At 41.9% G+C, this 19,349-nt stretch overlaps 1 protein-coding gene across 22 annotated transcripts in view; it reads right to left on the bottom strand.

The window, feature by feature from the left end:
• Nucleotides 1-19,349, bottom strand: part of PER3 (period circadian regulator 3) — a 65,408-nt gene continuing 46,059 nt past the window's right edge. For 5 of the 22 annotated variants that reach the window (XM_081490426.1, XM_081490431.1, XM_081490435.1 and 2 more), the window contains 6 exons: nt 14,887-15,132; nt 13,521-14,176; nt 12,113-12,224; nt 3,295-3,478; nt 1,751-1,901; nt 1-420 (listed from right to left, as the gene is read on the bottom strand). In XM_081490426.1, the coding sequence (XP_081346552.1) occupies nt 286-420; nt 1,751-1,901; nt 3,295-3,478; nt 12,113-12,224; nt 13,521-14,176; nt 14,887-15,132 (1,484 nt within the window). In that variant the 3' untranslated portion in view covers nt 1-285. The remainder of the gene's footprint in view (nt 421-1,750; nt 1,902-3,294; nt 3,479-12,112; nt 12,225-13,520; nt 14,177-14,886; nt 15,133-19,349) is intronic. The other 17 variants (XM_081490443.1, XM_081490445.1, XM_081490447.1 and 14 more) reach the window with 5 other exon arrangements.

Below are 19,349 nucleotides of genomic sequence, written 5' to 3'. Positions count from 1 at the left end.
TTTGGGCTTTTTCTTGCTATACTTCTAATTACAATTTATTTGGGGTGACACCTGAAATGAAGTTTGGCTGTACACAAACCTCTTTAGACATCACCCAGTCTCATTAGAGGACAGCTAATAAACTAGAAAAAGAGTCTATTCGACAGTTTAAATACAATTGGGAAAAAAGAGGAGTGAAAGACAGTTCACAATGTCTGCTTCAGGAAAATGACGTCTGCTAAAAAATCAAGAAGGGAAAGCCTTAACATTCAATGACAGCTTCTTGGTCACTGAAGCTGCAAGGGTTCAGGGAGACTCCCAGGGAGGTGGAGGCAGTGCAGGCGCTTCTTCAGAGTCACTCTGCTGCTGCTTCTGTTGGATCTGGACCATGGGGTCTGCAGCATCACCAGCTGAGTCTCTGTGACCACAGCTGACACAGCCCTGCAAAGGGGAACAAGAGTAGGTAGGTTAGTTGATGTCAAGTCATCTGCAAAGTTCTAAAGTCAGTAAAATGCTGGCCTAGCAACCTTTGTCTAATTCCTCCACTTAATCCACGTCTATTTAATAAGACTATCTATTATACTCTATTCTTCATTATTACAAGGTAAATGACGGTAATCATTTAAATGCTTTTGCTTGAATTGTTCTGGGGCTCATTCTTCATATACTCTACCCACAGAAATCCTACCTCTGGCGTGAATCTTACATCTTGAGTTTGAACTCTTTTCAAACGTGCATGTGTATTTGACATGCAAATCTTATACTCTCCTCTCCAGTCAAGCATGGATCAAACCAGATGTCTTTATTCCTAATTGGCCCATAACATTCCAACTGGTGGAAGAGAAAAACCACTTGGAGTCAAAAAGACCTGTATTTAAAATCTGATGAACTGTGTGAACCCTGAGGCTGTGAAAAATCTATGGATGCTCACGTCTTTACATAAAACGACATAGTCCAGTTAGCACTGAAGGGTTCCACATCCTTACTGTGGACTGAAATTTGATCTGTGATACACAAGGCCTCACTTTGTTACTATTGGTAAAGTCGGGGTAATAACACCTCCCACAGAGGAAGTTGTGAGAAGTAAGGTTTCCAGTGGAATAATGCAATGCATGGTGGGTCTTCTGTATCTGCAGGCTCCATATCCACAGATTCGACCAACCGCAGATCCAAAACATTTGGGGATGAAAATTCCAGAAAGTTCTAAAAGGCACAACTTGAATTTGCCATGCACTGGCAACTATTTACATAGCATGCACATCGAATTTACAACTATTTAAACAGCATTTACACTGGATTAGGTATTATAAGTAATCTGCAGATGATTTACGATGTATGGGAAGATTGCATAGTGAAGTAAAGTGAAAGTGTTAGTCGCTCAGTGGTGTCTGACTCTCTGTGACCCCAGGAACTGTAGCCCACCAGGCTCCTCTGTCCATGGAATTCTCCAGGCAAGAATACTAGAGTGGGTAGCCATTCCCTTCTCTAGGGGATCTTCCTGACCCAGGGATTGAACCCAGATCTCCTGCACTGCAGGGGGATTCTTTACTGTCTGAACCACCAGGGAAGCCCCAGGGAGGATGTGCACAGCTTACATGCACATATTATGCTGTTTCACATGAGGGGCTTGAATATTCGTGGGTTTTGGAAGCTGCCGGGAGTCCTGAAACCAATCCCCTGCAGAAACCAAGGGACAAGGGTACAGCCAGAGCCCAGAACACTGCCTGGCACAAAGCCATCAGCACACAAGAGCTGTTATTACTGTGCTTACCTGGGTGTCTATCTCCTGAGGGATCGTCTGGCGCTGAATCCAGGAATGCACGTTGGCTATCTCCTCCCTTTGCCCTAGAGAAAACTGTGGCTGCTGCCGTCTCATGCTTTCCAGCTTCTCTAGGTCTTCTTTCAGTACAATTTCTTTAACCCTGAAAACAAACAAAAGCTTCACAGTCCTAAATAAGGCACAGGGTTCTTATCTTGTCATCCAAGACCAACACTTCATTTTGGTTTGTAACATACTTCAAATCTCTCATTCAAGTATGACTTCATATCTCACATTGAAAAAAAAACTTGACTCATTTCTTTGTCAAGTTGGTAAAGCTAGACCTCTTTTTCTTGATGGAAAACACCTGCATAGAGTTTTAATGAGTCATATGGAAGAAACAGGTTTCGTTTAGGTCGTCTTTTAGAATAAGAAAAAAAAAGTCCAGACTCTAAAAATAGTTCATGTACCTGTGAGCCATCTTGGAAAGCACTGCCTCTCTGTTTTCACCTTATGACATATAACATTTGTATCGTCACTACCACCACAAGTATTGTTTTAGAAAATCATTCATCATTTGACTTCAAATCAATGAATTTGAAAATACATTTCTTTGAGGATATGTATAAGAATGTTATACTTTCTTATATATACTTATACTTTCTTATATATAAGAATAACCTCAGATATGTGGATGACACCACCCTTATGGCAGAAAGTGAAAAAGAACTGAAGAGCCTCTTGATGAAGGTGAAAGAGGAGAGTGAAAAAGTTGGCTTAAAGCTCAACGTTCAGAAAACTAAGATCATGGCATCTGGTCCCATCACTTCATGGGAAATAGATGGGGAAACAGTGGAAACAGTGTCAGACTTTATTTTTTTGGGCTCCAAAATCACTGCTGATGGTGATTGCAGCCATGAAATTAAAAGACGCTTACTCCTTGGAAGGAAGGTTATGGCCAACCTAGATAGCATATTTAAAAGCAGAGACATTACTTTGCCAACAAAAGTCCGTCTAGTCAAGGCTATGGTTTTTCCAGTGGTCATGTATGGATGTGAGAGTTGGACGGTGAAGAAAGCTGAGTGCCGAAGAATTGATGCTTTTGAACTGTGGTGTTGGAGAAGACTCTTGAGAGTCCCTTGGACTGCAAGGAGATCCAATCAATCCATTCTAAAAGAGATCAATCCTGGGTGTTCATTGGAATGTCTGATGTTGAAGCTGAAACTCCAATACTTTGGGCACCTCATGCGAAGGGTTGACTCATTGGAAAAGACCCTAATGCTGGGTAGGATTGGGGGCGGGAGGAGAAGGGGACGACAGAGGATGAGATGGTTGGATGGCATCACCGACTCGATGGACATGGGTTTGGGTAGACTCCGGGAGTTGGTGATGGACAGAGAGGCCTGGCGTGCTGCGATTCATGGGGTCGCAAAGAGTCGGACACGACTGAGCGACTGAACTGAACTGAATAAGAATGTTAAAATCACTTTGTATTAAAAAACACAAGAAACCACAGAACACTTATATAAAGGTGGGTCTTCCAACATGCTTCTTACCTCTCAGGCACCTGATACGTCATTAGAACGCACTCAGGTGTCTGCTTTATCATTCTCCAGATGGACTCTTCAGCTAACTTAGGAAATGTTTCTTTTTTCTGTACGTCCTGAGATTGCTGCCCATTTTGAGAGATTTCTGAAGAATAATCACTAGGAGCAAAGTTTATACTGCTGCCACTGCTTCCTATCAAAAATCAACAACAACAAAGAAAGCCAAATTAGAGAATACCTGTCAGGGGCTGATCTGCCAAGCTGGTCCTCCTTCTTCAAGGACCTGGCGACTAGCTGGTAGTATCCTTCACCACCCAGCCTAGTGTCATCCCAGGTCACCTCAGCCTTCCCGTTCCTCCATCTTTCCAAGATCTCCTTTTCTCAGTCTGCCTGAACTATCCGCTCCTCAAGGTCATACCGCCTTTCTCATCATCACCCATAACTGCTGCATCTCAGCTGCACCTCCAAAATCCCCAGCGTCTCAACTCCACTTTCTCCTTTGCTTGTTCAATTGTTCCAACTGCAAATCTGGAACAGAGCTTTAGTCATTCTGCTTAGAGCCCAAAGCCTATCACTCAGTAACACTCTGCCATACCTGAGTCTTTTTCCCTTTAATTTCCCACAATATCAAAATGTCAGCTCTGATCAAGCTACTTATTAATTCCATTCTTATCTGAACCCAAGTTGCCAAAAGTATAGAGAAAGTCACACGGAACAGGGGACATCAGTTCTGCAGTAAATTCATCATCACTAAAGGACCATCAGAAAGCCTGTAATCCTGGTACAGTTCTCTGGTCAGTGCACTATCTATTTCCAGCAGGACTATCTTCTGATCCCCTATTTCCTTCCTCAGTCTCACTTATAAGGAAAGAAAAGGAAGCCATGAGATATGAAATTCATTACCCTGATGCCAAACACAAATTTACTCACATGTGCATTCTCTCTTCATTGCCCTCCTATTAAAACAGAGAAGCCATTCATCCATGCCAAGGCCCATCCCTTTACAGCTGCTATGGAGCCTCATGGATCATTCCTTTCCTGCCCTGCATCTAATCCTTCCAGGTCCTTCTCATTGACTTTGGAACAATTAAAACAAAACAAAGTACCTAATTTTTTAAAAGTAAGTGTATGGATAAATATAAAAGACATTTTTCCTCATTAGAAGAAAATCTTTTTGAAAGGTAATTACTTAAAGCTAAAAACAGCAACATTTTTACTGTGGGACTCATAATACATGTTGAAGTAAAATGTATGACACATTTTACTTAGCACAAAAGACAAGAGGATGAAATGGAAGTACTCTGTTTTAAAGTTCTAAGACAAAAAGTGAAAGAACAGTGTAAACTGTGATAAGTAGAAGACATGTGTATAAATCCTAGAGCAACAACTAAAATAATTTTTAAAAAAAGGACAAAAAGAAAAAAAAAAAAGAATAGCTGAGAAGTCAACAATGGAGAGAAAATGGAACTTTGGGGCTTCCCTGGTGGCTGAGATGGTAGAGAATCCGCCTGTAATGCAGGAGACCCAGGTTTGATCCCTGACTTGGGAAGATCCCCTGGAGAAGGGAATGGCTATCCACTCCAGTATTCTTGCCTGGAGAATTCCACAGAGGAGCCTGGAGGGCTACAGTCCATGGGGTCGCAAAGAACTGGTGTGACTGACTAACACTTTCACTTTCATGTTCCTTCTATACCCATTTTATAGAGCTTTTAAAATCATAGATGTTGAATCTTGTCAAATGCTTTTACCACATCTATTGAGATGATTTTTATCCTTCATTCTGTTAGCTACCTTATTTCACCCGGATTGATCTATGGATGCTGAAACATCTTTCCTTCCCTGGAATAAATCCCACTTGGTCATAATGTGGTGGTGGTGGTGGTTTAGTCACTAAGTGTCTGACTCTTGCGACCCCACGGACTGTAGCCTGCCAGGCTCCTCTGCCCATGGGATTCTCCAGGCAAGAATACTGGAGTGATCATAATGTATGATCCTTTAAATGTATCTGCTAATATGTGGCTCAGCTGGTAAAGAATCTGCCTGCAATGCTGGAGACCTGGGTTAGATCCCCAGGCTGGGAAGATCCCCTGGAGAAGGGAAAGGCTACCCACTCCAGTATTCTGGTCTAGAGAATTCCATGTATGTCCATGGGGTCACAAAGAGTCAGACATGACTGAGCAACTTTCACACTTGAGGATTAATGTTCATCAGAGATAACTTGCCTGTAATTTTCTTTGTGTGTGTGCTGTCCTTGTCTGGTTTTGGTATTAGGTAATGACAACCTTGTAAAATGAGCTGGAAAGTGTTTCCCCCTCTTCAATTCTTTGGAAGAGTTTGAAAAGTAGAGGTATTAAACCTTCTTTGAATGCTTGGCATAGAATTCACCTGAGAAGTTGTCTGGTCCTTGACTTTTGTTTTTTGGGACATCTTTGATGACTGTTTTATTCTCTTTACTAGTGATTGGTCTATTTGACTGGTCTGATGGTTGTGGGTTACCATCTCTTCATGATTTAGTCCTAGAAGGTTATGTGATTCTAAGAATTTCTCCATTTCTTCTAGGCTGTCTAAGTAGTTGGCATATAGCTGTTCCTAATAGTCTCATCTAATCCTTTGTATTTCGGTAGTATCACTGTTATTTCTCCTCTTTCACTTCTGGTTTTATTTATCAGAGCTTTGTCATTTTTTTTTCTTAGCAAGCCTGCTAAAGGTTTGTCAATTTTATCTCAGTTTCATGTCTTTCCACTCTGATCTTTGTGTCCTTCCTCCTACTGACTTCGGGCTTCATTTAGTCTTCTTTCCCTAGTTCTTTTGGGTGTAAAGTTAGACTGTTTGATATTTTTTCTTGTTTCCTGAGGTAGGCTTGGATTGCTCTAAACTGTCCTCTTAGTATCGTTTTTCCTGCATCCCATAGGTTTTGATATGTTATATTTTCACTTGTCTTCAGGTAATTTTTAATGTCTCCTTTGATTTCTTGACTCAATAGTTGTTCAGTAACATGTTGTTTGTGCTCAAGTCGCTCAGTTGTGTCTGACTCTTTGCAACCCTATGGACTGCAGACCACCAGGCTCCTCTGTCCATGGGATTCTCCAGGCAAGAACACTGGAGTGGGTTGCCATTTCCTCCTCCAGGGGCTCTTCAGACCCAGGGATCAAACCTGTGTCTGCCAGCATCTCCTGCATTGCAGGCAGATTCTTTACCTACTGAGCCACCTCAGTCTCCACATATTTGTGAGTTTTTCAGCTTTCTTCTGATAGTTAACTTCTACTTTCATAGCACTGTAATTGGGGGAAAAAGGCATGATATGATTTCCATCGTCTTTAATGCCTTGTGACTTGTTTTGTGTCCCAACATGTGAACTATCCCTGAGAAAGTTCTATATGGACTTGAGAAGAATGTGTATTCTACTGCATTTGAATTGACCACACACATCCATCAACACATCTGGTCTAATGTTTCATTTAAGGTCACTGTCTCCTTGCTGTCTAGATGATCTACTCTTTGATGTAAGTGGAGTTTTAAACTCCCCCTGGTGGCTCAAATGGTAAAGAATATGCCTGCAATGCAGGAAACCTAGGTTGGATCCCCGGGTTGGGAAGATCCCTTGGAGAAGGAAATGGCTACCCACTCCAGTAATCTTGCCTGGAGAATCCCATGGACAGAGGAGCCTGGTGAGCTACAGTCCATGGAGTCACAAAGAGTGCTCCTATGCCAGGTGCATAAATATTAATAACTGTTATGTGTTCCTGATAACTCGTCCCCTTTATCATTATATAATATCCATCTTTGTTTCTCATTACCTTTTTTTGGCTTGAAGTCCACGTTGTCCGATACAAGTATGGCCACACGACTTTCTTTTGGGTGCCATCTGCTTGGAGTACCATTTTCCACCCTTTCTTTTGCATCTGTTTTTCTGTTGAGCTGAGACAGGTCTCTTGGAAGCAGCATATAGTTGAGTCTTGCTTTGTAATACTCCAACCACACTGTGTCTTTTGATTGACAAATTCATTTACCCTTATGGTGATTATTGGCAAATGGGGACTTAGTACTGCCTTTTAATCTTTTGTTTTCTGCGTGCTCTCTCCCCCCACTGTTTCTTTTTCCTTGTGTTTCTGTCTGCCATTTTGGCTTGGTGGTTTTCCATAATGTTTTTCTCAGTTTCCTCTTTTTTTTGGTTTCAGATTTCTGCTCTGGATTTATGTTTTGTGGTTACCATGAGGTTTGCATAAAATACCTCATAAATAAAATAGCCCTTTGTATGCTGATAGCATCTTATCTTCACTTACCTATACAGGTCTGTCCTCTTCCTCTTCCTTTCATGTTCTAGTTGTCTTAAATGATCCCCTTTCATGTTATGAGTCTGTCACCAAATTGAAGTAGCTTTAGTTGTTTTTACTGCTTTCCTTCCTTTTAACTTTAATGCTTCAACAGTGTGTCTAAACATCTATTCTGAGTTGGGATTTTCTGATTCTATTTATACCTCACTCAAGGTTTTGTGTACTTTGGCCTTTTCATTTCAGGCAGAAGAGCTTCTTTGAACATTTCTTGTAAGGCAGGTCTGGTGGTGATAAACTTCCTCAACTCTTGTTTGTCTGGGAAAGTATTTCTCTTTCATATCTGAAGGATAGCTTTGCTGGATATTCTTGGCTGACAGTTCTTGTATTTCAGTATTTTGAGAATGTCATTCCACTTCCTCTTGGCCTACAGAGTTTCTGTTGAGAAAACTGCTGATAGCCAAACGGGGGTTCCTTTGTAGGTTATTATCCTTTGCCCGTTGGTTGCCTTTAAAATTCTTTGCCATTGATTTTTGACAGTTTTAATATAATGTGTCTTGGAAAAGAAAGTATTTTTGCATTGAAGTAATTAGGTGTTCTCTTAGCTTCATGGACTTTTATTAATATATCCAGTTCCCCTCCCATGTTTGGGAAGTCCCCAGCTATTATTTCTTTATATTCTCTATTTATCGTTAATTTTTGCCATTTTAATTGCAATGTACCTTGGTGTGGTTCTCTTTAGGTAGATCCTGTTTGGGATTCTCTCTTCTTCCTGGACTTGTATATGTTTCCTTTTCCAGTAACCTGGGACTAGGTTAAAATGGGCTATTTTCAGCTATTATGTCTTCAGGTATATTCTCTAATCCTTTTTCTCTCCCTTTTTCCCCTGGAACCTCTATAATGTGAATGTTAGTATGCCTGGGAGTTGTCTCAGATGTCTCAAACTGTCCTTACATCTTTTTATTCTGTTTTCTACTCAGCTTCAGTGATTACCACTACTACTCTGTCTTCCACCTCACTGGTCTAGTCCCCTGTATCACTTAGTTTACTGCTGATTCCTTCTAGTGTATTTTTCATTTCAGTTATTGTATTGTCTTTGTTTGGCTGTTCTTTATATTTCCTAATTCTTTGTTAAAAACTTTTAATTTCTCTGTTTATCCATTCTTCTTCCAGTTCTCTGATCATCTTTACAATCATTACCTTGAACTTTTTCTTGGGTAGATTGAGTATCTGCACTTCTTCTGGGGTTTAAATCTTGTTTCTTTGCTTGCAGCATGTTTCTATGTTGCCTCATTTTGCCGAAACTGCTGTTTTCATGTCTATGTATCTGGTAGGTTGGTTATGTTTCCTGGTCTTGGAGAAGTGGCCTTTTGTAGGAGATGTCCTAGTGTCTCAGAAGCATACTCCCCTCTGGTCACTAGAGCTGTATGCTTGCTCTAGGACTGACCCCTAGGTGAGCTGCTGGGACCCTTCTGTTGTGGTAGGCTAGCTACCATGGGTGGTCTGGTAGGCTTGGTTATCCCCCCGTCTGGTTGGTTCGTAGGCCTTGACTTTTGCAGAGGCTGCAGGGACCACATGGCACCTGGGGGCAGCACCCAGGGGCTGAGATGGGTGTACTGGGGTGAGTGCTGACTCACTGGTGGGTGCAGTCAATGTCCGGGAGATCCTGCCAGCCTGCTGGCAGGCAGAGATGTGTCCTGGAGTCTGGCTGCAGGATCCAGGGGTCCCAGAGCTGATGTCATACTGCCAGTGGGTGAGGCTGATACCTGACACAGCTGGCTGCAAGGTCCAGGGTGTCCTGAAGCTTGTGCTGGCCTGCTGGTGGAGAGGGCCAGGGCCCAGCTGGTCCTAATGTTGGTGCTTGCCTGCTCACGTGAGAGCTAGGTCCACAGGCTGCAGGACTGCCTCTTTCCTGCACTGGTGCTTGTCTGCTGGTGGGTGAGGCTGGGCTTGCAGATAGAGCAGGTTTGCTGGTGGCTGAGGCAGGAAATTCTGGGTCTGGTGCCTGCTACTGGTGGGAGGAGCTGGATCCCAGGGTCTCTACATGTAGGGTCCTGGGTGTCCCAGGTCTAGTGCCTGCACACGGGTGTGTGGGGCCTGGCCCTTGGCCCCCTGGTGGGCAGAGTCATGTCTGGGAAAGGTGTGGACTCAGGGGTCTTAAGGCAGCCTGTTTGCTCTCGAGTGGGGCTGTGTCCCTGCCCAGTTAGTTGCTTGGCCTGAAATGTCCCAGCACTAAGGCCAATGGATATGGGTGAGGCTGGGTTTGGAGGCTAATAAGCTAGAGGGAAGATTCCAAAATGGCACTAGCCAGTACAGGAGTCCATGTGGTAGAATGAGTGCCCCCACGTGGCTGCCCCAGAGCTTACATCCTTGAGGTGAGCTCCCATTAACTGGCTCCTGCCTCTCGGGGGCTTCCTGGTGGCTCAGACTGTACAGAATCTGCCAACAATGCAGGAAATCCGGGTTTGATCCCTGGGTCAGGAAGATCCCCTAAGAAGGGACTGGCTTCCTAGGGTACTATCCAACTTCAGCCTGTAGGTCTGACCCAGGCTCCTTTCAGATTATTGCTTCTGCTCTGGGTCCTATAGCATGTGAGAGTCTATGTGCACCTTTTAAGAGTGGAGTCTCTCTTTCCCACACCCCTCTGACTCTCCCCAAAGTAAGTCCTGCTGGGCTTAAAGTCAAACATTCTTAGAGCTCATCTTCCTGGAGAAGGATGCCCAGGCTGCGAGGACCAACATGGGGATCAGAGCCCATGCTCCCTGGGGACAGCCTTGTACTTGTGATTACTCTTTCATTCATGGGTCATCCACTGGGGAATATGGGTCCTGACTATACCACCCGTCTCATGGTTCCTTCTTTATATCATTAGTTGTAGAACTTTTTTTTTGAAAAAAATTTTTTTGGCTGCACTAGGTCTTCACTGCTGCATGCGGGCTTTCTCTAGTTGTTGAGAGTGGGGGCTGCTCTCTAGTTATGGTGCACAGGCTTCTCATTGCAGAGGCTTCCCTTGCTGCAGAGCTCAGGCTCTACAGAGCACGTGGGCTCAGCAGTAGCATCTCACGAGCTCTACAGCATAGGCTCAGTAGTTGCGGCTCCCGGACTCAGTTGCCCCTCGGCATGTGGAATCTTCCTGGACCAGGGATTGAACCTGTGTCCCATACATTGGCAGGTGGATTGATTCTTCACCACTAGACCACCAGGGAAGTCCAATAGAAGATGTAGGTTCTGATCTTTTTCACTGATAGGTGTTCTGGAAAAAGCTGCAATTTTAGTTTGCCTTTGGAAGGAGGTGAGCTCACCTCATACATAAAAGTAACTAAAAATGACCATAGACTTAGCTATAAAAGCTTAACCTGTAAAATTTCCAAGAGAAAACAGGAGACCATCTTAGTGACTTCAAGTTAGGCACGAACTTCTTTAAAAAGAACAAAAAAGCACAACCTATAAAAGAAAAAGTTGATGAACTGAACTTCATCAAAACATGTGCTCTTCAAAATGAAGATAAAGATAAAAAATTGAATAAAAAGGCAAGCCACATACAGGGAAGAAAAACGAGTGTTTGATAATAGAACTGTATCTGGAATACACACAGAAATCTTACTACTCAATAAAAAAAACTAACAAGTCCCCCACAAACGGGCAACAGATATGAACACATCTGGATGGCAAATAAGTAGACAAGAAGACAGCGAACACTATGAATCAATACTCAAATGAAAACTAAAACCATAATGAGTTTTTCAGTACACATCTACTTGAATGGCTAAAATTTAAATGATGGACAATGTCCAGTGTTGGCCAGGATGTGCTGTAAATTGGAGTTTTTATATGTGGCTGACAGTGATGCAAATGGTACAGCCACTTTGGAAAACAGTCTACAGTTTCTTATGAAGTTAACTATAAACTTACCATGTGACCTAGCAATTTCATTCCTAGGTACTTAACCAAGAAAAATGACTACATATGTCCACAAAAAGACTCACACTTACACGTTCACAGCAGTGTTCTTCTTAATAGCCCCAAACTGGAAACAACTGAATAAACCATCAACTGGTGAATGGCTATTCATACAATGCAATTCCACTCGGCAATAAAAAGGAGCAAATTACTGATATGCACAATATGAATGAAACTCAACAGCTCTCTGCTAACTCAAGAGAACCCTGACACAGAAGACTGGACACTGGATGATTCGATCTATGTGAAATTATAGAAAGAGCAGCGCTAAAGTGACAGAAAGTGGATCACTGCCTGCCAAGAGCCAGAGGATCAGGGACGGGCTCTGACTGCAGTGAATCAAAGAACATTTCCAGGTGATGGAAACATTCTGTATGGTGACTGTGGTGGTGGTTACACTGCCATAAATCCTTGTCAGAATTCTTATTTCATACCCCTAAATGTGGTGAATTTATTGTATATAAGTATACCCCAATACAGCTTACAAAAAGAAAAAAAAATACTTTACTTTCACACCAGGGCCAACACCTGAAAGCCCATTACACAGTGACCTCCTGACCACGGGGTGTGAAGAATATGTCATTCTGAGCTACTACCTGATGCTGCAGAGCCCGGTCCTGGTGGAGACGCCAAGTGCAGTGATGCTATGGATGGTTTCTTGGTAGTAAAACCATCTATCTTAGTCCCACTGCTGCCACTGACACCCTGCTAGAAAGTAAGAACACAAGGAAAAAGACTGAACATCTCAAGCATCATATTATAGAATAACTGGCAGATCTTCAACTTCACGTTAAACAGAAAAAAAAAAAAGTACATATCAATACATAACTGAGAAGTAAAACATTTTCAGCCTGTCTCCAAGAATGTGGTCAAAGTTCCTTTGCATATAATGTTAAAGATATGGCTTGTGTATATGTATATATATACATACATATATATATATATTTATATGGCTCTACTGGGTCTTAGTTGTGGCAGGTCGGGGCATGCGGGTTCTTTAGCTGAGGCATGCAAACTCTTGGTTGCAGCATGTGGGATCTAGTTCACTGACCAAGGATTGAACCCAGACCTCCTGTACTAGAAGCATGGAATCTTAGCCTCTTGACCACCAGGGAAGTTCACTACTGCTTTCTGAGCACATTCCAGGGCTTCTGTGGTGTCTCAGATAGTAAAGAATCTGCCTACAATGCCGAAGACCCAGGTTCAATCTCGGGCTCGGGAAGATCCCTGATTCTTGATCTAGATCATCAGATTCTGAACATTTGTTAAAAATGGTTATACCTTGAAGTGAGGACTGAAGAAAACCTTAGTGAAAATACTTATGTTTGTCTTGGATCCTATATCTAAATATGGGAAAGTCTTACCCCGAAGTTTAAACTGACAAATAAATCTGAGAAGGCCTTTTTACATAAAGAGATGAAAAGTTAAAGGAAAGTGACAAATTTTTTTTCATATAAAATTGATATGTATCAGTATAAAACTATAAACTGCCTACTTTCCTGATAAATAATGACAGAAAGGAGCTCTTTCCATATAGACCTGCTATCCCACAATTATGTCTGAAAAAGTAAAACTGTTAAATTTATGTCTTGTCAGTATAGCTTGCTCCTAATCTAAATAGCCCATAACCCCAGTTGTAAGAGAACACATTTTTTCTAGGCAATGAACATTTAAGTTTAATACCTAGATATCAAATTTTAAAGCAGAGGGGAAATCCAGTTCACAAATAAAGTTTGAAAGATAGCACTTGAGGGAAAACCTAGCAAAGTATGTAAGAATTCAGGACATAGAAAATTCTTTCACTGAAGCTTTTTAAATGGAGTCAGGAGGGAATACCATGTGTTTCTGTAGAGCAAAGTCTTAACCTCAGCTGTAATGAAGGTTACCCTCAGCTGTAATACAGACTAGGCCATTCATCTTGAGCTTCAGCACAAAAACCTTAATTTTAATAAGAGGATGCACAATTACTTTCTCGCTCGTGTGTTGGAAGTTAGCATCACTTACACACACAGTTTCTGGGGATGCACAGGATTGGGGCCTGTCCTCCTGCAGGAGGTCAAGCTGGAGCAGGGAGCTGCTCCCTGAGTTAATGAGGGGGTGTCCTTCATTCCGTGTCTCCCACTTTTCCTCTCTGCTCCTTGGTTTGATGGCTGAAGACGGTGGGCCTGGGTTTGGAGCCACTGCTGATATCGAAGAGAGTATTTCGGAAGACGGTGCTGCTCCCAAGAAGGGATATGGGGAGAATGACGGTGATGAGAGGGGAGAGAGAGAGGGGTCATGCAGGAAGATGTTCACAAAAGTGTCAAAGTAAGCAGAAGGCAGAGCTGGGAAATAATGCAGGCTGCTAGGCAAAGGTGGCTCAGGCAGCCTTGGCAGTACAGCTATCGAGGATTCATGTTCTCTGCCAAGGGAGGTCGTGGCTGGGAGGGGAAGAGCTGGGACGAGGCAAGGGGCTGGGCTGGGAACCATCACTGCAGCTGGGAGTGAGGGGCCAGAGGCATGGAGACAGGAGGCGGAGGAGGGGCACCAGGGTTGTCCATTCTGGTGGGGACAGAGGTGATCCTTGGCGCCCCTGCCATCCGACCACATGAGAGGCTTCTTACGCTTGCGTTTCCCCTTCTTGCAACCAGCTGATCGTGTAGGCCTGAAATCAGAACCTCCTGCAGGAAAAAGAGGGAGACGAGTTACAGAAAACTAATCCAGAACAGAAGGACTCCATTGACAGGTAGTTGTAAGCACATTACAAGGAATAAACATTGGTCAATAATAACCATGTCCACTACAGGAATGATGGAAAGTAGATCTAGAAAGATGGACGAGATCCTGGATACAAGCTGTTGCTATAAAGTAAACCCCATTTCAGCATCTCTCAGCCATTTTCTTACAAGCAAACCTCCTACATTTCATTCCACATCTCCCAGGACTCATGTATGATTCACAAATTTGATAAATCTGTTGATAAATGGAATATATATATACATATTTAATTTATTTGTAATTAGAGGATAATTGCTTTACAATGTTGCATTGGTATCTGCTGTACAACAATGCGAATCAGCCATAAGTATATGTATATCCCCTCCTTCTTGAACCCCCTCCCACACACTCCTATCCCACCCCTCTAGGTTGTCACAGAGCACTGGGTTGGGCTCCCTGTGCTGTACACCAGCTTCCCACTAGCTATCTGTTTTACACATGGTAATGTATATGTTTCAATGCTCCTCTCTCAATTTGTCTCTCCCTTCCTTCCTCTGTCCCATGTCCACAAGGCTGTTCTCTATGTCTTCATCTGTATTCCTGCCCTGCAAATAGGTTCATCAGTACCATTTTCCTAGGTTTATATGGAATACATTTTTTAAAATTTAACTACCTTGAACATACAAATATTTAGCTTTGCTTCTGCTTTCCTGCTGAAGATAGGAGCTGTAGGGTGACGACAGAATCTTCTCCCAGAATTTATCTACAGAGCTCTGCTCTTCCTTCTGTGTGTGGGCTGACAGCACAGCCTTTGTGAGCCCTGAGTGTTTAAACGCTTCTGCGGCCAGTGGAGCTGGGTGTGCGCTGAGGGTCCAGGGCTCACAGGCTAGTGGTACGTGCTCTGCTGGAGTCAATTCTGCTGAAGTGGAAGAAGACAGGTTTAATTTTAACTCCAACTGGTTATTTTGCATTTATTTACTTCCACTAATTTAACTGCCTTTCAGTAAGTTTTTACAATCATTACAATGGCTGGAACATAAAACCTCCATCAATCTAGCAGATACATTTTTATTTTTCAGCCTTGTTTTACACTCTTTGCATACTTATATATACATTTTGGGCTTCCCTTGTGGCTCAGTTGGTAAAGAATCCACCTGCAATGTGGGAGACCTGAGTTCGATCCCTGTATTGGAAAGAACCCCTAAAGAAGGGAACAGCTACCCACTCTAATATTCTGGCCTGGAGAATTCCATGGACTGGATAGTCCATGGGGTCACAAAGAGTCGGACATGACTGAGCGACTTTCACTTACTTACTTACTTATATACATTTTAGAGTTGTAATGTTCAATGTGCACACATTTATTTAGACCCTGCTTTCATTGTAAATATTTTTTATCTCCATGAAATCTTTGAAAAATTGTTATCTCTGGATTAATCTTTTAATATGTAATATAAATATGTGGTTCAAAAATCAACATGTGTTAGACATTTAGTAGCTTCCCCTAACCCTGTCTAACACCTGCCTAGTTCTTATTCTCCCCACAGAAAACCTTTTATTTGCTTATTTATCTACTTTCTTTAAGCATCTGTAAATAAGTACAGATATAGACTCTTACCTCTCTTCCTCATTTTTACCCAAAAGGTGTATAAGCTTGTACACTAACCTGCAGTGTGCTTTTACATTTAACAATATCCCTTTTATCAGTACATCACATAGGATTCTACCTTATGTGCATGCATGCCACATGCTAAGTTGCTTCAGTTGTGTCTGACTCTTTGCAACTCTATGGACTGTACCCCACCAGGCTCCTCTGTCCATAGGCTTCTCCAGGCAAGAATATTGGAGTGGGTTGCCATGCCCTACTCCAGGGGATCTTCCTAACTCAGGGATTGAACCCAAGTCTCTTATGTCTCCTGCATCAGCAGGTAGCTTCCTTACCACTAGTGCCATCCAGGAAGCCCCTTTTATTTATATACAACTGCTTATTAAAGTAACAGTCTGTTGTTGTTGTTTAGTTGCTAAGTTCTGTCTACTTTTTGTGACCCCATGGACTGTGGCCTGCCAGCCTCCTCTGTCCATAGGATTTCCCAGGCAAGAATACTGGAGTGGATTGCCATTTCCTTCTCGAGGGGATCTTCCCAATCCAGGGATCAAACGCATGTCTCCTACACTGGCAGGTGGATTCTTTACTGGTGAGCCACAGGGATGCCCATAACCACCCGCAGACAAACGCTGGGTTGCTTCTAAACATTACTTCTTACAGGTACAAAAGATTTTACAGCAGACACTGGTGGGTCCTCCCAGACTCCATTCCCCCTCTCCTCTGCTGTGTGGTACTGAGGTGTGGGTAGGCTTGGTCCCACTCCACTTCCAGAAACGGGCTCTGACTGGTCTAAGTCAACACATCGGACAGAGGGCTTTAGATTCTGGCCAAGATGGAGGAACAAGGACTAGACTGACCTTCTCGCCTGAAATAACTAGGAAGGGACAAAATATGTGAAACAAAATTTCTAAGACACAAAACATCCTAAGGGATTGAAAACAAGGTGAGCCCCAGGCCTGCCCAGCTCCTGCCTTGAGAGTGAGGAACCAGGTGGGCTCCCTGAGGGCAGAGACAGAGCTGAGAGTATGGGGAGGTCACAGTGGCTGGAGTTCAGGAAGATCAGTGGAGAGGATAGCCACACAGAGAGGCCTCCAGACAGCTGTAAAGAACCCCCAGGTCCTCAGCAGTTCATTCATGTGAGGAAAAAAAATCACCTGAAGGATCAGACTGAAGTTCACAGCAGGCGGAGAACAGGGCTCGGTCCCGTCAGCCGGACTAGAAGATCTCATAACCCATATGCACTGGGTAGAATACTCTTAAGGGTCTAGCCTCAGTAGTAGAGAAGAATTAAACCTCCCTACACTGCTCTGTTCCCATCTAAGCAATTTTAAAAGCAAAGTCTGAGACAATCCATCTGTTTCCATGAAGCTAAACTGGGTCCCAGAATAAAGCTCAACAATCTTAATAGGAATATTCAGCACCCATTCACAGTATCTGGCATCCTGTCAAAGACTACTTGGCATGCAAAGAAGCAGGAAAATACAACCGACAAAAAGAAGAAAAATTAAATATGCAAAACCAACCCTGGGCTGGGAGAGAATTAGGACTGGAAGATAGAACATTAACAGTTACACTGTACAGTCACAGGGAAGATATTTTAAATGTGCTATATATAAAGACACAGAAGATATTACAAAGATTCAAATAGAACTTCTAGAAATGAAAACTATAATACATGAGATGGAAAAGGTACTGAATGGAAATAATGACAGATTTTACAATAGAAAACACTACAGAACCTGAAGACACAGCAATAGAGACTGTCCCAAAATGAAACAAAGACCTAAAAAAATGAAAACGTTTAAATGAACAGAGCATCAGTGGACTGTGACACAACTTCAAGCAGCCTATATACATACAAGTTGAGTCCCAGAAAAAGGGGAAACAGAAAAAATATTTTTAAAATAATGGAAGAAGTTTTTTCAATTTGATGGAAACAATAAATCTGCAAATCCAAGAAGCTGAATAAACTCCAAGTACAAAAAACATGAATAACACTACATCCTGGAACATCAAAATCAGACTGTTGAAATCTTACATGCAGCCAGAAGTTGCATATATATGCAAACAATACAGATGACAGAAGACTTCCTGTCAGAAACAATGCAAATGAGGAGACAGTGGAACAGCATCTTTAAGGTACTGAAAGATAAACACTGTCACCCTAGAATTCTATGGTCTGTTAAAATGTATTTAAAACATGAATGTGAAATAAAGACACTTTCAGATGTACAAAAATGTAAAGGATTCATCACTGGTAGACCTGTACTACAAGAGATACAAAAGGAATGCCTTAGGCAGAAGAAGAATGATACTAGATAAATCTACATAAAGGAATGAAAAACACTGAGAAATGAGTACAGGGATAAACACTTAAATTTCTTTAAAAGATAATAATTACATAAAAATAATAACAATATAGGGTGGGATTTCTAACACATGTAGAAATATATGCCAACAGACAAAGACCAAGGAGGGGTAAATGGAAGTATAGTATTTTACGTTTTTTAATACATGAAGCGGTATAATATCTCTAGAAGACAGACTGTGAAAAATTAAATGCATACACCATAAACTCTAAAGCAACAACTAAAATAAACACCACTTTAAATACCAAGACATACATAGGTTAAAACTAAAAGGTTAGAAAAAGATATAAGATTAATCAAAAAAAAGCTAGAGTGAATATATTAATATAGACAAAGTATATTTTAGAGGAAAGAAAATACAAGGGATAAAGAAAGTCATTTCACAGTGATAAATGGATCAATTAATCAAAAGGACAAAACAATTCTAAACAAGACCCAGATGCTGGGAATTGAGGGCAGGAGGAGAAGGGAGTGATAGAGGATGAGATGGTTGGATGGCATCATTGACTCAGTGGACATGAGTTTGAGCAAACTCTGGAAGATGGTGGAGGACAAGGAAGCCTGGCATGCTACAGTCCATGGGGTTGCATAGCAAAGAGACAGACACAACTTAGCGACTGAACCACAACATGCACAAATTAAGACAGCTTCAAAATGCACAAAGCAAAACCCAATAAAACAGCAATGAGAAATCGACAAACCCACAATTATGGCCAGAGGCTTCAACACTCCTTCTGAGGTTCAACAAGTATTCAGAAAATCAGTGGACAGAGAATAACTGAACAAACTATCAACCAACCTGACCTAGTTTATACACTGATAGAATATTCAACCCAACAGAGGCAAAATAAACATTCTTTTCAAGTGAATACAGAACAATTTACCAAGATAGACCATATTATAGACCATAAAACAAGTCTCAATAAATTTAAGAGTTCAAGTTTTGTATTTTCTCTGAGCACAATGGGATTAAATTAGAAATCAATAAAGAAGTACAGAAAATCTCTAAATGTTTCCTAAATAATATATGATGATACATATGAAAATATAAAAGATTTCAAAGAAAATATTAAAAGGAATATTAGGCAGCATTTGATCATGATGAAAATAAACAAAAGACATCAAAATGTGTGAAATGCAGCTGAGAATAAAAGGAAAGTT

The sequence above is a fragment of the Giraffa tippelskirchi genome, chromosome 5 (assembly GCF_054371585.1).
Source record: "Giraffa tippelskirchi isolate mGirTip1 chromosome 5, T2T-mGirTip1v1.2.pri, whole genome shotgun sequence".
In the NCBI taxonomy this organism is placed as follows: domain Eukaryota; kingdom Metazoa; phylum Chordata; class Mammalia; order Artiodactyla; family Giraffidae; genus Giraffa; species Giraffa tippelskirchi.
Note: the sequence above shows the minus strand (reverse complement) of the source record. Positions and strands in the feature narration are given on the sequence as shown.